The sequence below is a fragment of the Bubalus kerabau genome, chromosome 15, assembly GCF_029407905.1.
Source record: "Bubalus kerabau isolate K-KA32 ecotype Philippines breed swamp buffalo chromosome 15, PCC_UOA_SB_1v2, whole genome shotgun sequence".
Taxonomy (NCBI): domain Eukaryota; kingdom Metazoa; phylum Chordata; class Mammalia; order Artiodactyla; family Bovidae; genus Bubalus; species Bubalus kerabau.
In genome coordinates, this window is record NC_073638.1 from 62,551,272 (window position 1) to 62,574,000 (window position 22,729).

At 37.8% G+C, this 22,729-nt stretch overlaps 1 protein-coding gene across 1 annotated transcript in view; it reads right to left on the minus strand.

Moving 5' to 3' along the window:
- Nucleotides 1-22,729, minus strand: part of DCDC1 (doublecortin domain containing 1) — a 477,869-nt gene that overhangs the window by 257,821 nt on the left and 197,319 nt on the right. Inside the window, exon 9 of the mRNA XM_055549196.1 lies at nt 7,551-7,643. Within this exon, the coding sequence (XP_055405171.1) occupies nt 7,551-7,643 (93 nt within the window). The remainder of the gene's footprint in view (nt 1-7,550; nt 7,644-22,729) is intronic.

The following is a 22,729-nucleotide window of genomic DNA, read 5'->3' on the forward strand; positions in this document are numbered from 1 at the left end:
AGATCAAATTGCCAACATCCATTGGATCATAGACAAAGTAAGAGAATGCCAGAAAAACATCTATCTACTTCTGCTGCATTGATTACAGTAAAGCCTTTGACTGTGTGGATCACAACAAACTGTGGGAAATTCTTAGAGGTGGGAATACCAGACTGCCTTATCTGCTACTGAAAAATCTGTGCCAGTCAAGAAGCAACAGTTAGAACCGGACATGGACCAACAGACTGGTTCCAAATTAGAAAAGGAGTATGTCAAGGCTACATATTGTCAATCTGCTTATTTAACTTATATGCAGAGTACATCATGAGAAATGCCAGGTTGGATGAAGCAAGAGCTGGAATCAAGATTTCCAGGAGAAATATCAATAACCTCAGATATGCAGATGACACCACCCTTATGGCAGAAAGCGAAGAGGAACTAAACAGCTTCTTGATGAAAGTGAAAGAGGAGAGTGAAAAAGCTGGCTTAAAACTCAACATTCAAAAAATGAAGATCATGTCATCCGGCCCCATCACTTCCTGGAAGATAGCTGGGGAAACAATGGAAACAGTGACCGACTTTATTTTCTTGGGCTCCCAAATCACTGCAGATGGTGACTGCTTACTCCTTGGAAGAAAAGCTATGATAAACCTCAGCAGCATATTAAAAAGCAGAGACATAACCTTGCCAACAAAGGTCTAGTCAAAGCTACAGTTTTTCCAGTAGTCATGTATGGATGTGACAGTTGGGCCATAAAGAAAACTGAGCACGAAGAATTGATTCTTTTGAACTGTGGTGTTGGAGAAGACTTCTTGAGAGTCCCTTGGACTGCAAGGAGATCAAACCAGTCAATTCTAAAGGAAATCAACCCTGAATATTCATTGGAAGGACTGATGCTGAAGCTGAAGCTCCAGTACTTTGGCTACCTGATGAGAAGAGCCAACTCACTGGAAAAGACCCTGATACTGGGAAAGATTGAAGGCAGGAGGAGAAGGGGATGACAGAGGATAAGATGGTTGGATGGCTTCACCAACTAGATGGACATGAGTTTGAGCAAGCTACGGGAGCTGGTGATGGACAGGGAAGCCTGGCGTGCTACAATCCATGGTGTTGCAAACGGCTGGACATGACTGAGCGACTGAACTGAACAGACTGAAGAACTTTAGAAGCATTATAGGCATATAAGAAAACTAATTTAAATTATTCCTTTTTTGGGGGGGGATGTTTTTCTTATTTGTCCCTATGTGACCAACCACTTGCTTTCTTTAAGCAATGCTTTCTCCTAAATAAAGTGTTGGCAAACTTCTTTGTAAGAGCCAGATAAGAAATATTTTCAGTTTTGTGTTAAAATGTCTCCATCAAAACTACTCAACCCTGGGGACTTCCCTGGTGGTCCATTGGCAAAGACTCTGTACTCCAAATGCAGGGGCCCCAGGTTCAATTCCTAATCAGGTAAGTAGATCCTACATGACACTTCTAAATATTCCACCTGTTGCAACAAAGATAGAAAATCCCTTGCACCACAGCCAAGACCCAAAGCACCGAATAAATAAATAAATATTAAACAAACAAACAACCATTTGACCCTGCAGCTATACTTTGAGAGCAGCCACGGACAATATGTAAACAAACTGACAAGGCTATGTTCAAATAAAACTTTATTTAGAAAAACAAGTAATGGGCTGGATTTGGCCCCTGGGCTGTAGTTTATCAACCCTTCTTGTAAACACATATTTCCTCTCTTTCCTTGCTTTTCTTATTAGTAATACTCTGGCCCAATTCTTCATCTCCTCATCCCCTCCCATTACTGGCATTTCAAAATAAATACTGAGTGGTCCCTGTCCTAATCTCTCCCTCTCTAAGCCATCCTGCCATCCACCTAATTAATCTACTTCCAATAGTATAATGAACCTTCCAAGTAGCTCCTTCCTCCCCTCCTACACTTCACCAACCCTACTGCCTTCTTCATCTTGCTCTTCAAGATTCAAGACTTTTTCTTACTTTCTGGAACCAAGTTCTATGCTTCCCAAATACAGTTAACTGTATAAGAAAGTTGCAAAACTTAAGATATGGCAGTGATAACTGATTCAATTTTAGTCAATGTTTTCATCTTTATCTTTACCATACTACCTTCTAGCAGTATTATCCTCAAAGATGATGGATAATAGTCTCTATCATACCAAAGCTAGAGACCAAAGCAGACCAGGTGACTTGCTCTTACAGTTATCTGACAAAATTAAATCTAATATTCAAATGCCTTAAATAGATTCTACTTGGGCTTCCCAGTAGAGTAAAGGCAGTGGTAAAGAATCTGCCTGCCAATATAGGAGACACAGGAGTTGCAGGTTTGATCCTTGGTTCAAGAAGATCCCCTGGAGAAGGAAATGGCAACCTACTCCAGTATTCTTGCCTGGAAAATTCCATGGACAGAGGAGCCTGAGGGGCTATATAGTTCATGGGGTCACAAAGAGTGGACATGACTGAGCATGCACGCACGCTACTTCTGGAAAGCATCCTCTTTGAACCTATACCCGGGACCATATAATTCAAAAAGAAATAATTTTATGTAGTCCTCAAAATATACTAAGTGACATGCAATATATTTTGCTAGTCAATAATACTTCTCTCTTTAATTTTATATACTGTACCTAATGCTATAGCATGCCATCAAAAGAAAAAAAAAAAGGAGGAATTTCAGGCTTTGATTTGAGAGCATTTTTATACATGACTGGCTTTACTGTCACAATTCATAGCCTTTCACTGATAGGGGATTTCACGTGACATCAGAAATCAACCAACCATACAATTGATGATGTCATTTGCATTCTAAAGAGCTATTGGTTAGAGCCTTAAAGTTTTATTTCCTATAAATTCTTGTTGCTTCAAAACATTTCTCTATCATTTTTGCTATTTTCCTTGGCTGTATGATTATCTGTTAATGTATGTGAAGCATAATTATACTAATTATGACCTATTTTTTAATAACTTAAAATTATCAAATAAGATGCCATAGCAAAGATTAACTTACATCTTAAACATAGGAGAACATATATCAAGAATTCTGCCACTGATGTTTTGATGAAGTTTCCATCCAATTTTACTCAAACTTTGTTACTTTACATATTCATAAGGCCTTATATTCTGAAAGTGCTACATTTTTTCTCAGTTATTATGATAACATGTGTTACACCCTTAAAGATAACACTATGCATGAAATAATTCATATACCAAAATTGGGTAGGTAAAACAATATTTCTGAATCATTTTACATAACACGATTTTTTTTTCAAATCACAGATGTTGCTAAAAGGGGGAATATGTTTAAAATTCTTCATCATGAATCTTTTTTTTCGTGCAAATCCCTTTTTTTCCTCCCTCTCTACAAAGGCTATGTGAATGGGGGTAAAAAAAAAAAAGACAAAACTTGACCTTTTGTGATCCCAGCATTAATGGGTCTGTTCATAATTCAATCTATGTGTGTGTGGGAGCATCCATGTGGAAACATAGAGGCCTGAGAGACATAAAGCCTTTCCCTTTAAACATTATCTGACCCTATCAGTCCCATTCACAAAAGAAGGCTTACGTATGCATATGTTGAAAAAAACGCACCATCTCATTGTGCAGTAGAAAGCCTACACATTCTACTCTTCATTCTCTGTGGAAATGCAGCACGGAAGTGACACTTGTTCAGAATTTGGGAGAGTGACAAAAGAGCAGAAGGTAGCAAAAAAAACACAAACTGAGTATTCTGATGAGGAAACAAACTAAACTTCTGAAAGAATGCAAATGCACACCTGTCAATAAACGTACACGTAGGGCAGTTGGGTTGTGTTTCTGTGATACATTCACGCAACTCTTGAATTTCATGAAAGTCTCAAGATGATTTAGAGTGAGTACAAAATATTAATTGATGTATAATCATTCTTAAATGTATACCTATGAAAGGTGTACATTCTAAACCATACATTGTGAATACTGTATTTTAACTATTATGAATGACTCTTTGAGGAGCTCCTGGCTTTTGAGTGAGGAAAGTTCCTCACTCCTCACTCTTTGAGTGAGCATCTAGCTTCTCACTAGATGTTGGGTTTAGCTGTTGGTCTGAATGCTGTGTGGCTTTGAGTCCATATATGTCAGTGAGGAGACTCCAGAGCACTTTGTACCAAATTGTCACTTGGAATCAGCACAAAAGGGCAGCAGTCTCCATGCTAGGAAACACCATCTGGGCATACAACATATGGGATGGTCCCAAAGGCAGGTCAGTGGTTAAACTTAAGACCAAGACACTTTCTAATTTACAGCATAATTTAAAAAAAAAAAACAGAAGGGGAGCTGGGTGATAAAAATAGGTGTTTTAAACTCCCTAAAATCTCTTATTTGTTTCAGGTACAGAGTACAGTGTTTTTTTAGGCTGTGAAGTGAATGTAACCAGACTTGATGAACAAAGACTAGAAAAGACATGGGAACCTCTGAGCAAAATTAAGTATCTCTTAATCTTAAAATTAAGGATGAGCTACAGTGTAACTACCAGGAAAACTGAAGTGTGTACCATCTCTTATTCCAATCACTGTCACTACTCTCAACTTTTTAATGGGAAATTATTTTGGAAGGAGTTCTATCTTGTTTCCAGCCAGAGGTCATTTATGCACTGCCTTTAGGCTTATTTAAGAGTCCAACATTCCCATCAACTCATGGAGAAAGGGGTGACTGAAAATAAAGACATTTAAAAATATTTTTGTAACTTACTTAGCAAGAGGGCTATGATGAAGGCAATAAGGATGATATCAACTATAACTTTTGAGGAAGCAACAAGAATGCGTGTCACAAGCCTCTAACTACAGGACCATAACTGACCCAGGGTCCAAGCTATTATGCGTTTACATCCATCACCAGGTAAGCACCAATGGCCAAAGACACTAAAACAAGTCCAATCCAGGGAGTCACAACACTCCTCTGATGGACAATCTGGACTCAAGCATGTGTCACCAGCTTTGCCACATGCTCCTCAGCTTGCACAACAGACTTCCACCCAGTCTTCCCTTCCTCTCTCCTTCACTCTAGTTGAAGCCTGCATTTCAGCCTGACAGGTCTCCCAGTATTACTTAGAGCTCTCCCCAGTATGGATTTTAATAGAAGAAATGCCTGTGAGAGTATTGTTGTTGTTCAGTCGCTAAGTTGTGTCAGACTCTTTGTGACCCCATGAACTGCAGCATGCCAGGCTTCCCTGTCCTTCACTATCTCCCAGAGTTTGCTCAAACTCATGTCCATTGAGTCAGTGATGCCACCCAACCATCCCCTATCACCCCCTTCTCCTTTTGCCCTCAATTAAAACCCATACACATTTTAAGTTCCAACTTGGTGTCAACTTTTCAGAGAATCTGGAATGACATACTTTTAAACTGACAATAAAAAATTACATTTGGATATCCAGCAGATCATTTCCAAAAGGCTTGCGCTACCTCAAAGTAGTCTTATGATACATATATTATTATTATTCACAGTTTTCATGTGGAAAAATTACATAAAATAAATTAAGATTTTAAGATGAAACTACAGGTAGAAGAAATCTAAATTCAGATTTTATGATGTTTACTTTAGGTTTTGAAATACATCTAGACATATAATATTTTTGTGAAATTTTTAAAGTGTGGGCAAAAAGAAATGTTGAAACAATCTCTTCATCCCCCACATTTTTTATTTTCTCTTTACCAACATGATTTAACATCTCTGTATATGAATTAGGACAAAACTTGATGTCACTGACTTACACATCAAAATATAATCACCGTCAAATTAATGACATAAAAAATATTCTCATAGTGTATGGAATGTATTTAGAGATTATTACACAAACACACACACACACGCGCGTTTGATTTTTGAAGCAAACAAAAGGCATTTGGAGCCATAACTGATTAAGCAAATATGTGACTAAATAAGTCCTTGTGAAGGAGGAATAGTGATGGATATAAATACCAAGTAAACATTAAGCTGATAATAAAGAAGGAATGTCAAATAAGCATTAATAATGTTGAATTTTACAGAAAAAATAATTTTCATTTCCAGCTTTGCTAACAAGGTGGCATTAAAGATTATATTTTTAGCATAATGATCATTTTCTTGCAACACGTCATTTTCAGTTCCATTGAAATTGTAGTTTTACATAAAATATCAAAGAGCAAAATAACTATAATATTTAAAATGTAAAAAATATTTAATCTGTTCATTCTTTTAGATTGTTTTCTATTTATTCTCCAATATCTTGTTACTATAGATATAATTTTAATTATGCTAATTCAACTAGAGATTTTTTATTTCCATTTCCTAAAGTTGACCATATCAACGTATATTGTAGATACATTTTAAATTTACTGTGAAAATTTAATAAAACTCTTCTTCCGTGATAAAAATCATGCAGAGAACAATATCTCTTTAATTTATAACTAACAACCTAGTTTTTAACTTGTTAAATTAAGTGTAATCACTTGTAATATTAAGTGAAATGAATCGGAACTATAACTTAAATCTATAAAATTGTTTTCGTTTTTTGAAATATTTTATACTGAGATTTCCAATCAGTGTTTACAATATAATCTTTAATACTGTACATATATAAGTCTCAAATATTAATATAGTCTCTAACTTAAAAAGTTGAATTCACTCAGGAAAATTTGATGTGTTACACCTGTTTATCTATTGTAAAGTACACAGCTAGCAAAGGAAACGCAATTACAGTGATAAGAAAATATTAAAACCCCAAAGCTTGGATAGATTTCTTTGCCAAAATGTCAAAAGAAAATTACATGAAAGTTTAATTTTTAAATATTCATGCTCTCTTATTCTTTAAGTTGCTTATAGATTTTATTTACTGACAGTAGTACATGGAAATTAGCAAATTCATGATCTTTCCTCACAAAGATTAAATGCTTTTGCATTCCAGGAAACTACATGAAAATCATTTTCCCCTTTTGTCTAACACCAATTTTGTATTATTATTTCATTTATGGAATATGCTGTCAACTTCACAGCATGAGCTTTGGAGAGAAGCAGCCCCGCTTTAATAGTTCTTCATTACAATATTGCCTACAGAATCTTATGATTAGCTCACTTAGCCTTGACATTTATAAACTACAGTTTTTTTGAGATAAGAGATAACATTGCTAACGTTCCTCAAATACAGAAAGATAACTCTATTCCTAGAAAGTCAGAAAATGAAAATAAGATTTTATTATTTATTTGAAGTTCAATAAAACTGTAATGTTTTTCCTATGTTGCCACATTCCGTAATTCCCAGATTCTGGTTGCATGTAATAATTTCCTAAATTAGGAAATTTATGAGAAAAAATTTATTAGTATAAGAAAATTATAATATGATTAATTCCTTCAAGAATATAATTATTTTTCACAGTGCCTATATCAATAAAATAATTTCCAGTTTTGACCAGTTGTTTCATTGTTGTTATCAGATAACTATAGTTGGTTCACTACCAAACCCAAGTAAAATTTGTCTTAATTTTATAATTAGTACTTCTTGCAGTCTTACAGTACAGTTTAAAAAGTAAGTTCCTTACTTCTGCTTGGGCCTGGCGGTGTTCTTTCACTGTCATTGAAAGAATGACTTTTTCAGTAACTTTCCCTTTCTGTTCATTCACAGCCAGTTTCAACTAGGAAAAAAAAAAGCAAATGACATGAAAAGTGGCATATATTGACAACTAATAGCAATATTTATTCAAACAACTAATTTAGCATTATCATGGAAGGTGATTCCAAATTAATTTGGCTTATATGTATGTGAAAATTAATTTGACTTAGATTAAATAAGTCAAACTGTTTTTATATTTAAAACATTTAGCACTGAATTTTGCACTTCCACTTTTATTGTTTTTAAGCTCACTAAAATATAATTTGGGAGGAGGTTCCAAATAGCAAATATTTGACACTGGTGAATACTTTTTAAAAGCATTTTTCAGAATTAACATAGCAACATTTTTTTAAATTAGGCTGATATTTTCTGTAAAGTGTTTCATTGCCAGTAGGGAATAAATTGGTTGCTGTTATGTCAGGATAAGAATTCAAGGATATAAACCAAAAACAAATGTTAATTCACTCTAGAACAGTTCAGAATGATTTACAATATTTCACGGCAAAGAGTATGCTGTATCGTAAAATACGTAAAAGTTACTTCCAACCTGCTCCATGAACAAAGCCAGATAAAGATTTTCTACAGTATTGCTATAGACTTATGTTACAAAAAAGTGAACGTGACTCATTCTTTATAAACAATCCCCATCAAAACAAAATGCTATTTCCAAACAAAAGGAAAAAGCTAAACTCATACAATAATATTCACTCAACAGATTGGTAATGACAGGAAGAAAGAAAGGAACAGCCTAATACAGAAACTTCTAAACTGAAATATTTAACAGTTCTTAAGTAACAGACATGCCATAGAGTATCTTCTTACTGAATATTAAGAATGAATTAATGATCATGCTTTTTGTTTTGTTTTGTTAATGGTGTTGTTGTTTTAAATAGGCTTTCTCAATAATAAGCCTAGCAAATCATGTTTGAGTTAACAGGAACCTTAAATCTATACCCTGCCTGAAGACCCACTCCTCTATTTGGGATAAAATGGGGGCAGGGGTCAATGCTATAAGAATAGTATCAAATCTGTAAACTTTTCTTCCACTGATATGTGACACAGCTCAGTATATCAGAGATTCTGTTTTGGTAGAAGGGAAAAACCTAAGGAATCCTTAGGTGATCCTGAGGATCACCCTAGATAAGGAGTTGACAAACATTTCCATAAGAAATATTTAGGTTCCGGGGAGAGGGAAACACACAAGTCTCTACCCATGTAGCACAAAATGAGTGAGTGAGTGAAAGTTGCTCAGTCATGCTGACTCTTCGTGACCCCATGAACTGTAGCCCACCAGGCTCCTTTGTCCATGGAATTCTTCAGGCAAGAATACTGTAGTGGGTTGCCATTTCCTTCTCCAGGGGATCTTCCCAACCCAGGGATCAAACTTGGGTCTCTCACATTGCTGCTGCTGCTGCTGCTGCTGCTAAGTCGCTTCAGTCATGTCCGACTCTGTGCAACTCCATAGACAGCAGCCCATTAGGCTCCTCTGTCCCTGGGATTCTCCAGGCAAGAATACTGGAGTGGGTTGCCATTTCCTTCTCCAATGCATGAAAGTAAAAAGTGAAAGTGAAGTCGCTCAGTCGTGTCCGACTCTTAGCGACCCCATGGACTGCAGTCTACCAGGCTCCTCCATCCGTGGATTTTCCAGGCAAGAGTACTGGAGTGGGTGCCATTGCCTTCTCCGTCTCACATTGCAGGCAGATTATTTACTGTCTGAGCACCAGGGAATGTAGCATGAAATATATAATAAATAAATAAATGAGTGTGGCTATGTCCAATAAAACTTAAAAAAACAAACAAGTGACAGACCGAATTTGGACAGCAGGCAATGTTTGCCATTCCCTTTCCTAGACTGAGAACCACTGACAACAAGTTTAAAAAAAAAATCATGTGATATTCATGATAACTACAGTTATGATACAACACGGTATATTTGAAAGTTAGTTGACAGTAGGTCCTAAGAGTTCACAAGGAAAAAAATGTTAAACTATATGAAATGATGGATGTTTAAACTTACTGTGGCAATCATTTCACAATGAATGAAGTTCAAGTCATCATGCTATTCACTGTAAACTTATACAGGGGCCATACGTTAATTATATCTCAATAAAAATGGGAAAATACCATCATGTGAGACTGTTCTTAGAATCAGTCTCCCAAAGGAATATATATTCTCCTGTGCTAAAGTAATACAGAAAATGTAATATTATAAAAAGTCAAATATCAAACTCAACTTCCACATATGGAAGCCTATGTGTAAACTGTCACCAAGATCATCTTTTAAGAAATTAATTTCCAAATGTAAAAACATCAGAACAAATCTTTTTTGAAAGGAAGCAAAACAAAACAAAAACAGAGCTAGGGAACTCCTTGGTGTCCGAGCAGTAAGTCCAGTTCTAACGAGGGCTCCTAGGGCTGTGACGTTTAGAGCTGTTTTCAAGTAACTCTTTAAAAAGTAGGAATTCTTTACCTCTAAAACTACTACAGTTGGAAAAAATCACCACATTCTTACATTCAATTTATAGCACTATCCTAATCTACATAAGCTGAGGGGAAAATGTTGTTAATATTACTGAAAAGCATCACAAGCATAGTACCAACAGAGAACCCAGCACGACAGTGAGAAATAAACTGTCCACAAAATACAAGGATACATACAGGGGGCTTTTTCTGAAAAGAGACCAGACATTCTAAAAGAGATATATCTTAACATAATCATCTAGAGAAAATTATTGAAAGTAAAAAGTCAAATTAAGAGAGTGCATTTTCTAACAGCATCTCTTCCTCAAATTCCAGACACAATAACAACAGTAAGATTCTTCTGTCACTTCGGAGGAGGACGATCTGTTTCTTCATTAAGACAAAACTAGATGCTTTGCTGTTCTTATCTAAGATACATGAAATAATTTTCTGTCAATGGACTTCAAATTTCTGAGGCTAATTTTCACATATAAAGAGGTAGAAACTTCAAATTAAAAATAAAAAACAAGTGGGAAGGATGAACCTTAAGGGCATTACCTTAAGTGAAATAAGTCAGATGGAGAAAGATAAATAGCAAATGAATGACCTCATTTACAAAAGCTCATAGATACAGAGAACATTGGTGGTTGCCAGAGGTGGGAAGGGGGTTGAAGGATGGGCAAAATGGATGAAGGAGGTCAAAAGGTACAAACTTTGAGTTTTAAAATAAGTCATGAGGATGTAATATACAGCATAGGGACTATAATTAATAACAGCATATTACATATGAAAGTTGCTAAGAGAATAGATCTCAAAAGTTCTCATCACAGGAAAAAAAATCTGTAACTATGAGGAAGGTTAACTGTGAGGAAGGTTAATGACATTGTGGCGATCACTTTTCAATATCGCTCTCAATTATAAAAAAAAAGGAAAGATGGCTCCAATTTGTATAAAACTATGAAAAGTCAAATCTCTACCAAACAGAGGAGTGGAAAATTAAGTCACCATTTTCTAAGTATATCATGGTCTTTTTTTAAAGTGAGAAAATACCCACAAATATTTGGTATACACATCAACACTTAACAAGTTAAATATGAAGGTTTAATTCACCATTTTCCTCAGAGTTTGCCACTAAGATTTTAAAAGAGTGTAAGTAACAAATACTGGCTTTCCAAAACTAGGTTAAAGTGGGCTCATTCAATATTAATGGTAACCAGAAAAGAACAGCCAAGGGACTAGTCAAAGACAGTAGCAGGTATGGAAGAAACAAAGAACATGATGGCTCTGTCAAAGAGAAGTGAACAAAATGATTCAAGACAATGATCTGGTTAGAGAAACAAGATTAAAAAGGAGGAAGTTCCCCTCAAACCATGTCTATGAATTAAGAAAAGAAATCCAAAAATACACCTGAAACAACAGATCCCAATGAAGTGATTTCTAGTGGTGGTTACCTTTTAAACTATATTTTATATAAAACTATTAATGCTAGAGCTCCCCTGGTAGCTCAGTTGGTAAAGAATCCGCCTGCAATGCAGGAGACCTGGGTTCAAGCCTTGGATTGGGAAGATTTCCTAGAGAAGGGAAAGGCTACCCACTCCAGTATTCTGGCCTAGAGAATTCCATGGACTATACTAATGCTAAGGCAGCAGATATTCTACTTTCTCTAAAGCCTTAAAAGCTCATAGATGAGTAATGAATAGTTTTATAGAAAACATTTGGCACATTGTGACCATAATAGAAAGTACTCTTAATTTTGAGGAATTCTTCAAACATGTGCTGTCTCAGAAAAGCTCTGCTATGGACATCCTAGAAAGGAAAACAGGCTCAAGACCTCCTGCTGGAGAAATACAGATAGAACAGCAGCTATCTCATTTTATATATATCATTAACATTATATGGCTACTCTTTTCTATTTTCTTTTTTTGCAGTGGATAACTTTACTGTAAACCATGTGCTATTTTCTTTTAACTCCCCCAACCCAGGTGGCTCAGTAGTAAAGAATGTGTCTGCCAATGCAGGAAATGCAAGAGACCTGGGTTCCATCCCTGGGTCCAGAAGATCTCCTGGAGGAGGAAATGGCAACCCACTCCAGTATTCTTTTCTGGAAAACTCCATGGCCAGAGGAGCCTGAGGGCTACAATCCTTGGGTCACATGACTCAGCACACGTACACAAGCAAAATATTTTAAAGTGTATTTATGAAAATATAAGACTGTGTAAAAATTTAACATGATAGATACAATACAATCTATTTTATAGGAAAAAATAACTCTAAAGTAAACTCCGTAGTCCAAGTATTAATGTCTTTATAAATGGTACGGTAATCAAACAACCTGGTATGTTCTATGTAATTCATATTGACATTCCACATAGGTGTTAGCCAAAGAGAGAAGAGCCTATTTATCCAGCCAACCTATCAGTGCTTGGACTGTAGTTCTGATGCAGTCTTCGCTATGTTCTCCAGAAGAACAGCTTACAATTTAAATGTGAAGCATGTGATACGTGTTGAGTACAAAGCTCTTAATAAAACAACATAACCCAAGAAGAAAACCAAATCTAAAAAAATCTATTTTTGATCAGTAAATACTGATATATTAACAAATTATTTGATCCATATTTTACATGCAGATCAATAGGCAATACAGTTTAGCATAAAAAACAGGACAATCAGCCTTCATATATATTGACAAGTTTTCCAATGGTCTGTTAATATACAAAAGACTGGGACAAATTACTTATTTATATATACAAAACATGGTTATAAAGACCAGCTGCAGGTATTTTTTTGGAAAGTGCATTTTAATAAGGTCCTATTCAGTTAGGGAACAAATGGGGAAGAAGTAGTTTGCACTACAGAGTTTAGCGCGAGAGCTTTCTCTTTTTCTAACCACAAAATCAATCATTTGTCCAGACTGTGGGAGTCAGAGTTAGTTACTGAAAAGAGCTCCGTATATAAACAAGTCAATAACTCATTGTGTGTTATTGTTGAGCTGAAGAAGTCGGCTTTCAAAAAGCTGCCCCTGCTTCTCTCAGAATGAATGTCACTGTATTCAGAGACTGGGAGAGAGTCCTTTGTTTCCAGCCATTGCTGGCTGCCATTTATGTATGGGAACAGAAGGTGGCTGCTAGGAGGGTGGGGGAAGCCACTATTTGGTATCATGTATGTCGGAAAAACTCTGAATTCTGTCAACCTAAATAATTTGTATCTAGAAATGCATTAATGTAATTGATAAAGAGTGGCCACACACACAAAAATTGGTAAAGTAATTGAATGATAATGAGCCTGTATCATTTTAAATTGGACCAGGCTGCTATTTTTGGTTCACTACATGCCAACAAAGATGAAACCAAAGTATAAGCAATGGTTTGAAAAGTTCAGATGTACAAAATGAAATTGGTAAACAAGTCAATATGTCAAATAAATGCTATCTGTTCCTGCCATAAATATTAAAGGTAATTCATGGAACACTCATGGGGATCTTTACGTTTCTGTGTTAATTTCTTTACGAAATGATTCTATGTGCTTAACACTTATAATGTTAGAGAAATCTGAATTATTTTTGACTTAAAATGAATTTAAATATCCTTTAGAGTTGAAGTAAATCTAAAAATTCATAAGATATAAATATTATACTATTTATTTCATCTTAATGTTTATTAAAAATCTGTTTATTCAAAATCAAGCTAGGGACTGTGAAGAAGCACCAGAACCAGGATTGAAGACTTATAATTAGGCCAGGCAAATGAAAAATACACCTGGTCTATTTAATAAATGATCCTTATGGTGGGGCAAGGAGGGGTAGTCTCTGAAATCTTTAAACAAAAGCTTAGCTCTTAATTAAATAAAGTTGGAGTTGTAGGTAAGGAGATAGTTGGAACCCAGAACTGAATCCAGTTGATTCCAAATCACTTCACCAATTTGGAAAATCACAACATTAAATCATATGACATGCTCTCCCATGCTGTACTAGACATTTATCTAGGTACAAACAAGCAAAGTGTAACATGGTTGAGATAAAACATAGAAAGTGAGAAACAGTATACAATGGAAGGTACAAACAATAAACCTATAAATATAAAAGACAAAAATATTATTGGAGGATGGAGTGGTTGGAGAAAACAGAAAGTCACAAATGATGGGTAGTGTCTAACTAGGGAAAGAAGTGATAATATAGGGCAATATTATTAATTCATATTAATTAATTACTAACTAGTAATTAATTACATGACAAAATTTGTTCTAAATATGATTACTGATTGGTTTGACATGACTTTGGAAGGGGGAAGAGAGAAGGCTGAGCCTTAAAAGCATAAGTGGAGAGACAGGGCAGAGCTGATCCAAGTGAGTTGAACTTGGCAGTGGTCTGACTGGAAAGAATGAAAACAGGGACTAGATGGTTAGTGCGGCTGCTGCTGCTGCTGCTAAGTCGTTTCAGTCATGTCTGACTCTGTGCGACCCCATAGATGGCAGCCCACCAGGCTCCCCCATCCCTGGGATTCTCTAGGCAAGAATACTGGAGTGGGTTGCCATTTCCTTATCCAATGCATCAAAGTGAAAAGTCAAAGTGAAGTCGCTCAGTCGTGTCTGACTCTTAGTGACCCCATGGACTGCAGCCTACCAGGCTCCTCCGTCCATGGGATTTTCCAGGCAAGAGTACTGGACTGGGGTGCCATTGCCTTCTCCAATGGTTAGTGCAACCCATACCTAATCTATTTCTGAATTTAACTATAAAGTAAGTGCTGGTCCTATAGTGACGGCATAATTAAGGACTTAGTGCTTAGCTTTGCCTTGGTTCAGCCCCATCCTCACAAGCTATATACTTATATATATACTTAGTTCCAGTCTTAAGAGATATTCCCTTAAAGTCCTGACCTAGCTCCCACTTCTAACCCAGTTATCCCACTTAAATCCCTTCTACAAAAAAATTCAAGAATGCCACTTTTAGACTTGGGGAAGGAACAGCACTTCTAATTCAAAACTGGCTGTGAATTCTGGCTCTGCCATATATTATTAGTTCTGAGACATTTGGCAATCAAGATGGTTTATACAGTCCAGGCCTTCCAAAGCCAGGGATTCCTCTCCCATCCTTGCCAATTCTTTGAGAAAAAAAAAAAAAAAAGCTACCTTTACCAGAGTCTGCAGCTTCTTGAAGTCAGTTTAAAAGACAATTTATGAAAGAAATTTTCATAATATTTAAAAATCAGCAAATACTTTACAACCATTTTAAAACAGAAATATTTTTTAAATATTTATAGTTTGTCTAAAGGGATACACCCAAAAAAGATGTCCTTTGCATTATAGGTGACTGGAATGCAAAAGTAGGAAGTCAAGAAACACCTGGAGTGACAGGCAAATTTGGCCTTGGAATACGGAATGAAGCAGGGCAAAGGCTAATAGAGTTTTGCCAAGAAAATGCACTGGTCATAGCAAACACCCTCTTCCAACAACACAAGAGAAGGCTCTACACATGGACGTCAGATGGTCAACACCGAAATCAGATTGATTATATTCTTTGCAGCCAAAGATGGAGACACTGTATACAGTCAGCAAAAACAAGGCCAGGAGCTGACTGTGGCTCAGACCATGAACTCCTTATTGCCCAATTCAGATGTAAATTTAAGAAAGTAGGGAAAACCACTAGACTATTCAGGTATGACCTAAATCAAATCCCTTATGATTATACAGTGGAAGTGAGAAATAGATTTAAGGGCCTAGATCTGATAGATAAAGTGCCTGATGAACTACGGACTGAGGTTCGTGACATTGTACAGGAGACAGAGATCAAGACCATCCCCATGGAAAAGAAAAGCAAAAAAGCAAAATGGCTGTCTGGGGAGGCCTTACAAATAGCTGTGAAAAGAAGAGAAGCGAAAAGCAAAGGAGAAAAGGAAAAATATAAGCATCTGAATGCAGAGTTACAAAGAATAGCAAGGAGAGATAAGAAAGCTTTCTTCAGTGATCAATGCAAAGAAATAGAGGAAGACAACAGAATGGGAAAGACTAGGGATCTCTTCAAGAAAATTTGAGATACCAAGGGAACATTTCATGCAAAGATGGGCTCAATAAAGGACAGAAATGCTATGGACCTAACAGAAGCAGAAGATATTAAGAAGAGATGGCAAGAATACACAGAAGAATTGTACAAAAAAGATCTTCACGACCCAGATAATCACGATGGTGTGATCACTCACCTAGAGCCAGACATCCTGGAATGTGAAGTCAAGTGGGCCTTAGAAAGCATCACTACAAGCAAAGCTAGTGGAGGTGATGGAATTTCAGTGGAGCTATTTCAAATCCTGAAAGATGACACTGTGAACGTGCTGCACTCAATATGCCAGCAAATTTGGAAAACTCAGCAGTGGTCACAGGACTGGAAAAGGTCAGTTTTTATTCCAATCCCAAAGAAAGGCAATGCCAAAGAATGCTCAAACTACCGCACGACTGCACTCATCTCACACACTAGTAAAGTAATGCTCAAAATTCTCCAAGCCAGGCTTCAGCAATATGTGAACTGTGAACTTCCAGATGTTCAAGCTGGTTTTAGAAAAGGCAGAGGAACCAGAGATCAAATTGCCAACATCTGCTGGATCATGGAAAAAGCAAGGGAGTTCCAGAAAAACATCTATTTCTGCTTTATTGACTATGCCAAAGCCTTTGACTGTGTGGATCGCAATAAACTGTGGAAAATTCTGAAAGAGATGGGAATACCAGACCACCTGACCTGCCTCTTGAGAAACCTGTATGCAGGTCAGGAAGCAACAGTTAGAACTAGACATGGAACAACAGACTGGTTCCAAATAGGAAAAGGAGTACGTCAAGGCTGTATATTGTCACCCTGCTTATTTAACTTACATGCAGAGTATACATCATGAGAAACGCTGGACTGGAACAAACACAAGCTGGAATGAAGATTGCCAGGAGAAATATCAATAACCTCAGATATGCAGATGACACCACCCTTATGGCAGAAAGTGAAGAGGAACTCAAAAGCCTCTTGATGAAAGTGAAAGTGGAGAGTGAAAAAGTTGGCTTAAAGCTCAACATTCAGAAAATGAAGATCATGGCATCTGGTCCCATCACGTCATGGGAAATAGATGGGGAAACAGTGGAAACAGTGTCAGACTTTATTTTTGGGGGCTCCAAAATCACTTCAGGTGATGACTGCAGCCATGAAATTCAAAGACACTTACTCCTTGGAAGGAAAGTTATGTCCAACCTAGATAGCATATTCAAAAGCAGAGACATTACTTTGCCAACAAAGTTTCGTCTAGTCAAGGCTATGGTTTTTCCTGTGGTCATGCATGGATGTGAGAGTTGGACTGTGAAGAAGGCTGAGCGCCGAGGAATTGATGCTTTTGAACTGTGGTGTTGGAGAAGACTCTTGGGAGTCCCTTGGACTGCAAGGAGATCCAACCAGTCCATTCTGAAGGAGATCAGCCCTGGGATTTCTTTGGAAGGAATGATGCTGAGGCTGAAACCAGTACTTTGGCCACCTCATGCGAAGAGTTGACTCACTGGAAAAGACTCTGATGCTGGGAGGGATTGGGGGCAGGAGGAGAAGGGGACGACAAAGGATGAGATGGCTGGATGGCATCACTGACTCGATGGATGTGAGTCTGAGTGAACTCCGGGAGTTGGTGATGGACAGGGAGGCCTGGCGTGCTGCGATTCATGGGGTCGCAAAGAGTCAGACACGACTGAGCGACTGAACTGAACTGAAAGGGATATAAAAGAGAATTCTCTGTGCTTACCTTAAATATATTTAACACTAAATTAAAGAAACAAACCTCTTTAAAAATCTCCTTCCTTCCCTGTTTGTTTTTTTTTTTTTAAGTAATCATAAAACAATTTTAGCTCTTCCACATTCTGTGGGGAAAGTGATGTTGCGTTAGTGCTGACTTAATAGCCAGATTGTAAACTTTCTGCTAGATATTCTGTCACAATTTGGAAAGCCTAATTTGGAAACCCAGCAATTGAACCGGGGTCTCCCTGCTTCAGGCAGAGTCTTTACCAACTGAGCTATCACAGAAGCCCTTAGGAAAGACACTTGCCTAAATTCAACTCAGCTTGCCCTCTTGGACTGATTCTCCATTTTCTCCAATATTGTGTGCAGTTTTGGAGAGACTGTGCTACTTTGGCCAACGGGTAGACCCCTGACTCTCCCAGACCAATCATCCTCTCTCTTCATAGATATAGAGTCATGAGGGAAATCACACAGAGATGTAAACAGCTGGAGAGAATCTGTCCCATTAATAGCACGTTCAAGAGTTTGTTCCTTAAATCCAGATGTCTGGAGTTGTTTCAGTTCTTTCTACAACCCCTTTCTTTGGTCTTTCCTTGAATCCCACTTGCTACCACCTGCCACCCCATTAAATTCTTCTTTTGCCTAGGTTAGCCTAAGCCAGACCCCATTGACTATAACCAATAAACTCTAACAGATATGTCATATATATCCTCACAATAAATGTCCCATTACTTTAGACCATCTGAATGAGTCTCTATCCCTAGTAACTAAAATTATCTCACTCAAAAGTCTTCATAATCTGTCCTTCAGGTATTATAATGGGTAATGTAACTAAAGTAATGGTTTAAAAAATATCCTTTTCATTTTGGCCTTCCCAAGAACATGACTGCCCAAACTATTCCAGGCATCCCTAGGATTTGTCATATAACATTGCTTTTGTCGTGTACAATAGAAATGTGCAACAAAACAATACTCTTGCATATAAGCCTTAAAAAAAAAAAAAAAAAGACTGTTGCCTTGAAAGATGAGCCTCTCAAGAAAACTCTTTACCCTCCACCCCCAAATTAACCATATAAACAGCTAAATTTAGATGACTCAACCTATAAATTCTCTCTTGTAGATCAGGAGTAATGACTGACTGTTATTAAACCTTTGCTGGAATCAGAAATAAGATATAATGTAAGAACAAAATAGAAGCCTACTTTCTTCTGTCCTAGAGGAAAAACTGGAAGATGTCTCAGAGAGAGAAGCAGGAAAGTAGCCAGAAGGATTAGGTCCTAAGTTCTCCTTTTTTAGGGTGTGGCTTGGGTTTAGCTTTCTTGAACCACCTTTGGTTTCTGTGTCCTGTGACGTGGAATCGGCTCAGTGAAGTCAGCCACAGGCTATCGGCGTGGTGAGGAGAGTGGCTGTAGTGAGAGCAGCCCCACAAACCACTCGAGCCAGGGCCAGATGGGTGTCTCAGTCAGACCTTTGGGGGCCATCTCTAATATCACAGGAAGTCAGGTTTAGATTGCATCAGCCAGGAAGCACCACCAGAGAAAGTGCCCGAGTCAAGAGAGGAGACCAAGTTCACACACTGAAGGCAGAAGAGCAACCAGGTGGACAAGGGACAAGACCATGGCAGGCAGCTGCTGTGCTAACCAGTGACTTCAGCGGGCCAGCATGAGGCCAGGGGCCCCTTCTCCCAGTGCCTAAGGATATGAAAGCCACACCTCTTCTTCCATATACTACCCAAAGGAAACCAACAGAACACAGGAGAGTCTATTTGAGAAAAATAATGATCTAAAATAACAATTTAAATGATCTGCTCAGACTAAGCTTTGAACTGAACTGGACAGTTATTTTTCCCCCAGATTCGGTGGGCAAGAGCTCAGGAAGCAAGTGATACGTGTCAGAAAATACCTCAGTCATTTAGTTATTTTGCACACAGTGTGTATACACTTTGTGTAAGAGAGTCAGTCTATCAACTGAGCTAAGGAACAGAGTTCAGCTGAGAAGCATATGTGGCAGGCTGCTTAATTAGACCAGCCCTGCGTCGTTTTCCACACTAGAATGCTTTTTGGTTTTTACATGAAATAATGAGCCACATTTTCTCTCACCCAGTAAGGTAGCTATCTGAATCAGAGAACTCCTTGAGAACCATAGTTAGGATTCTGGGGCCCAAACAGGGTAAGAGAGATGGGCCTCTATCAGTATGAAAGAGCATCTGAACATGTGTCAGGCTGGGCATGATATGTCTTATTGTTGCTCAGTTGCTAAGTCGTATCTAACTCTTTGAGACTCTATGTACTGCAGCCTGCTAGGCTTCTGTGTTCTCCACTATCTCCCCAAGTTTGCTCAAGTTCATGTCTACTGAGTCAGTGATGCTGTCTAACCATCTCGTCTTCAGCCATATCATCCTCTGTGATATGCCTTACATGTGCAATAAGCCTATTTTCAATCATTACTTCCCACAGTGATGAGGGAAATGTCCCCATTAATCCTTGTTCACCCAGCTTTGGTTCAATCGCATTTGTGAAGCTCACTCTGGCTTTGTCCTCATCTCATATGCATGTATGAGCCAAAATACACTGCCATGTCCTAAAGACAGTGCCACCTCCTCTCTCCCTCCTTTCATTCTTCTGTCTAATATATTTACTGAATGGCAGCACTACTATAAACAATGCTCTGTACTGGTTCCAGTAATACAAACTCAATTAGATGCCTCTGTACCCTCAGAGGGCTAACAGTCCATTGAGAATTGCAGCTCCACAGTCAGCACTTCCCTGGTTGTTTTCATTGCATTTGTTCCTGAGGTAAGGTACCATGTCTTACAATTCTTTTATATCCTCCAGTAAACAAAACCATAACAGGAAGATAGCAGACATTCAGTAAACACCCGAATGTGATGGATTAGTGACGAATGAAAATCCTCAAATTCTAAGTACTTTTACTTTTCATCAGACAACTCATTTCCTAAACTATGTGCTGGATATTGTGATATAGGGATTTTGTAGTCAAATGATTTTCTTTAACACTAGGTTAAATCACAATGAATGGGTTTCTTTGTAGCATGGCTGCTGGGAGGCTCTAAGATGCTAATACTGTAGACAGTATTAATAACCATGAGAGCACCTCTGGGGTCCAGCCAGATATACTTTCAGAAATGTGTCCAGACCAGCAATTTTCAAATTGGTCTTGAAAGTTGAAGATGGACCTCTAAACATTTATTCAAGAGTGAATACAAAAGTGACTCAGGACCCAGACACAGGAAGCACAGCGCTGTCCACCGTCAACACAGCTCAACCCTGTCTGCTATGCTTCTGCCAAGTTAATCTGCAATTCTCCATGTAATTTGTCTTATTGAGGAAAAAATTCTATAATATACCTAAAACATATGACCAAGAAATTTTGGGGTTAAAAGGAAGACAGTAAAACTAATATTAAAACATAGATTAAAACAAAAATCACTAAAGCAGTATATCACATTGTGAAGCAAAGACAGATAATGGAACTAATTATCAGGCCAAAATAGACACAACTTACATACTTAAGGCTTAATTACATGCTAAATATGATACAAGTCTAATGTGTCTTAGACACAATTCCAAATTTCTGAAAACTGAATGTTGTTTTAGAACTTATCAGGCAACAAAACGTAGTAAGGACTAATTTATAGACCTTACTCATCTCGCTTAGTGTGAATGTTTTACTGTGAAAATACGGAAGTACTTTATTACAGGGAACTGTTTCAGATTGTGCTACAGTTGTTATATGATATATGGCCTATGTACTACATTACTTTTCTAAAATCCAAAACATAACAAATTCTGAAATACATCTCTCCCAGAGTTGGCCCAAACTCATGTCCCTTGAGTCAGTGATGCTATCTAATCATCTCATCCTCTGCCACTCCCCTCTCCTTTTGAAGAACACTTTCAGTTCAGTTCAGTCGCTCAGTCGTGTCCGACTCTTTGCGACCCCATGAATTGCAGCATGCTAGGCCTCCCTGTCCATCACCAACTCCCAGAGTTCACCCAAACTCATGTCCATTGAGTCGGTGATGCCATCCAGCCATCTCATCCTCTGTTGTCCCCTTCTCCTCCTGCCCACAATCCCTCCCAGGATCAGGGTCTTTTCCAATGAGTCAACTCTTCGCATGAGGTAGCCAAAGTATTGGAGTTTCAGCTTCAGCATCAGTCCTTCCAAAGAATACCCAGGACTGATCTCCTTCAGAATGGACTGGTTGGATCTCCTTGCAGTCCAAGGGACTCTCAAGAGTCTTCTCCAACACCACAGTTCAAAAGCATCAATTCTTCGGCACTCAGCTTTCTTCACAGTCCAACTCTCACATCCATACACGATCATTGGAAAAACCATAGCCTTGACTAGACGGACCTCTGTTGGCAAAGTAATATCTCTGCTTTTCAATATGCAATCTAGGTTGGTCATAACTTTCCTTCTAAGGAGTAAGCGTCTTTGAATTTCATGGCTGCAATTACCATCTGCAGTGATTTTGGAGCCCCAAAAAATAAAGTCTGCCACTGTTTCCATTGTTTCCCCATCTATTTCCCATGAAGTGATGGGACCAGATGTCATGATCTTAGTTTCCTGAATGTTGAGCTTTAAGCCAACTTTTTCACTCTCCTCTTTCACTTTCATCAACAGGCTTTTTAGTTCCTCTTCACTTTCTGCCATAAGGGTGGTGTCATCTGCATATCTAAGGTTATTGATATTTCTTCCGGCAATCTTGATTCCAGCTTGTGAGGAAAGTAGGGAAAACCACTATACCATTCAGGTATGACCTAAATCAAATTCCTTATGATTATACAGTGGAAGTGAGAAATAGATTTAAGGGACTAGATCTGATAGAGTCCCTGATGAACTATGGACAGAGGTTCGTGACATTGTACAGGAGACAGGAA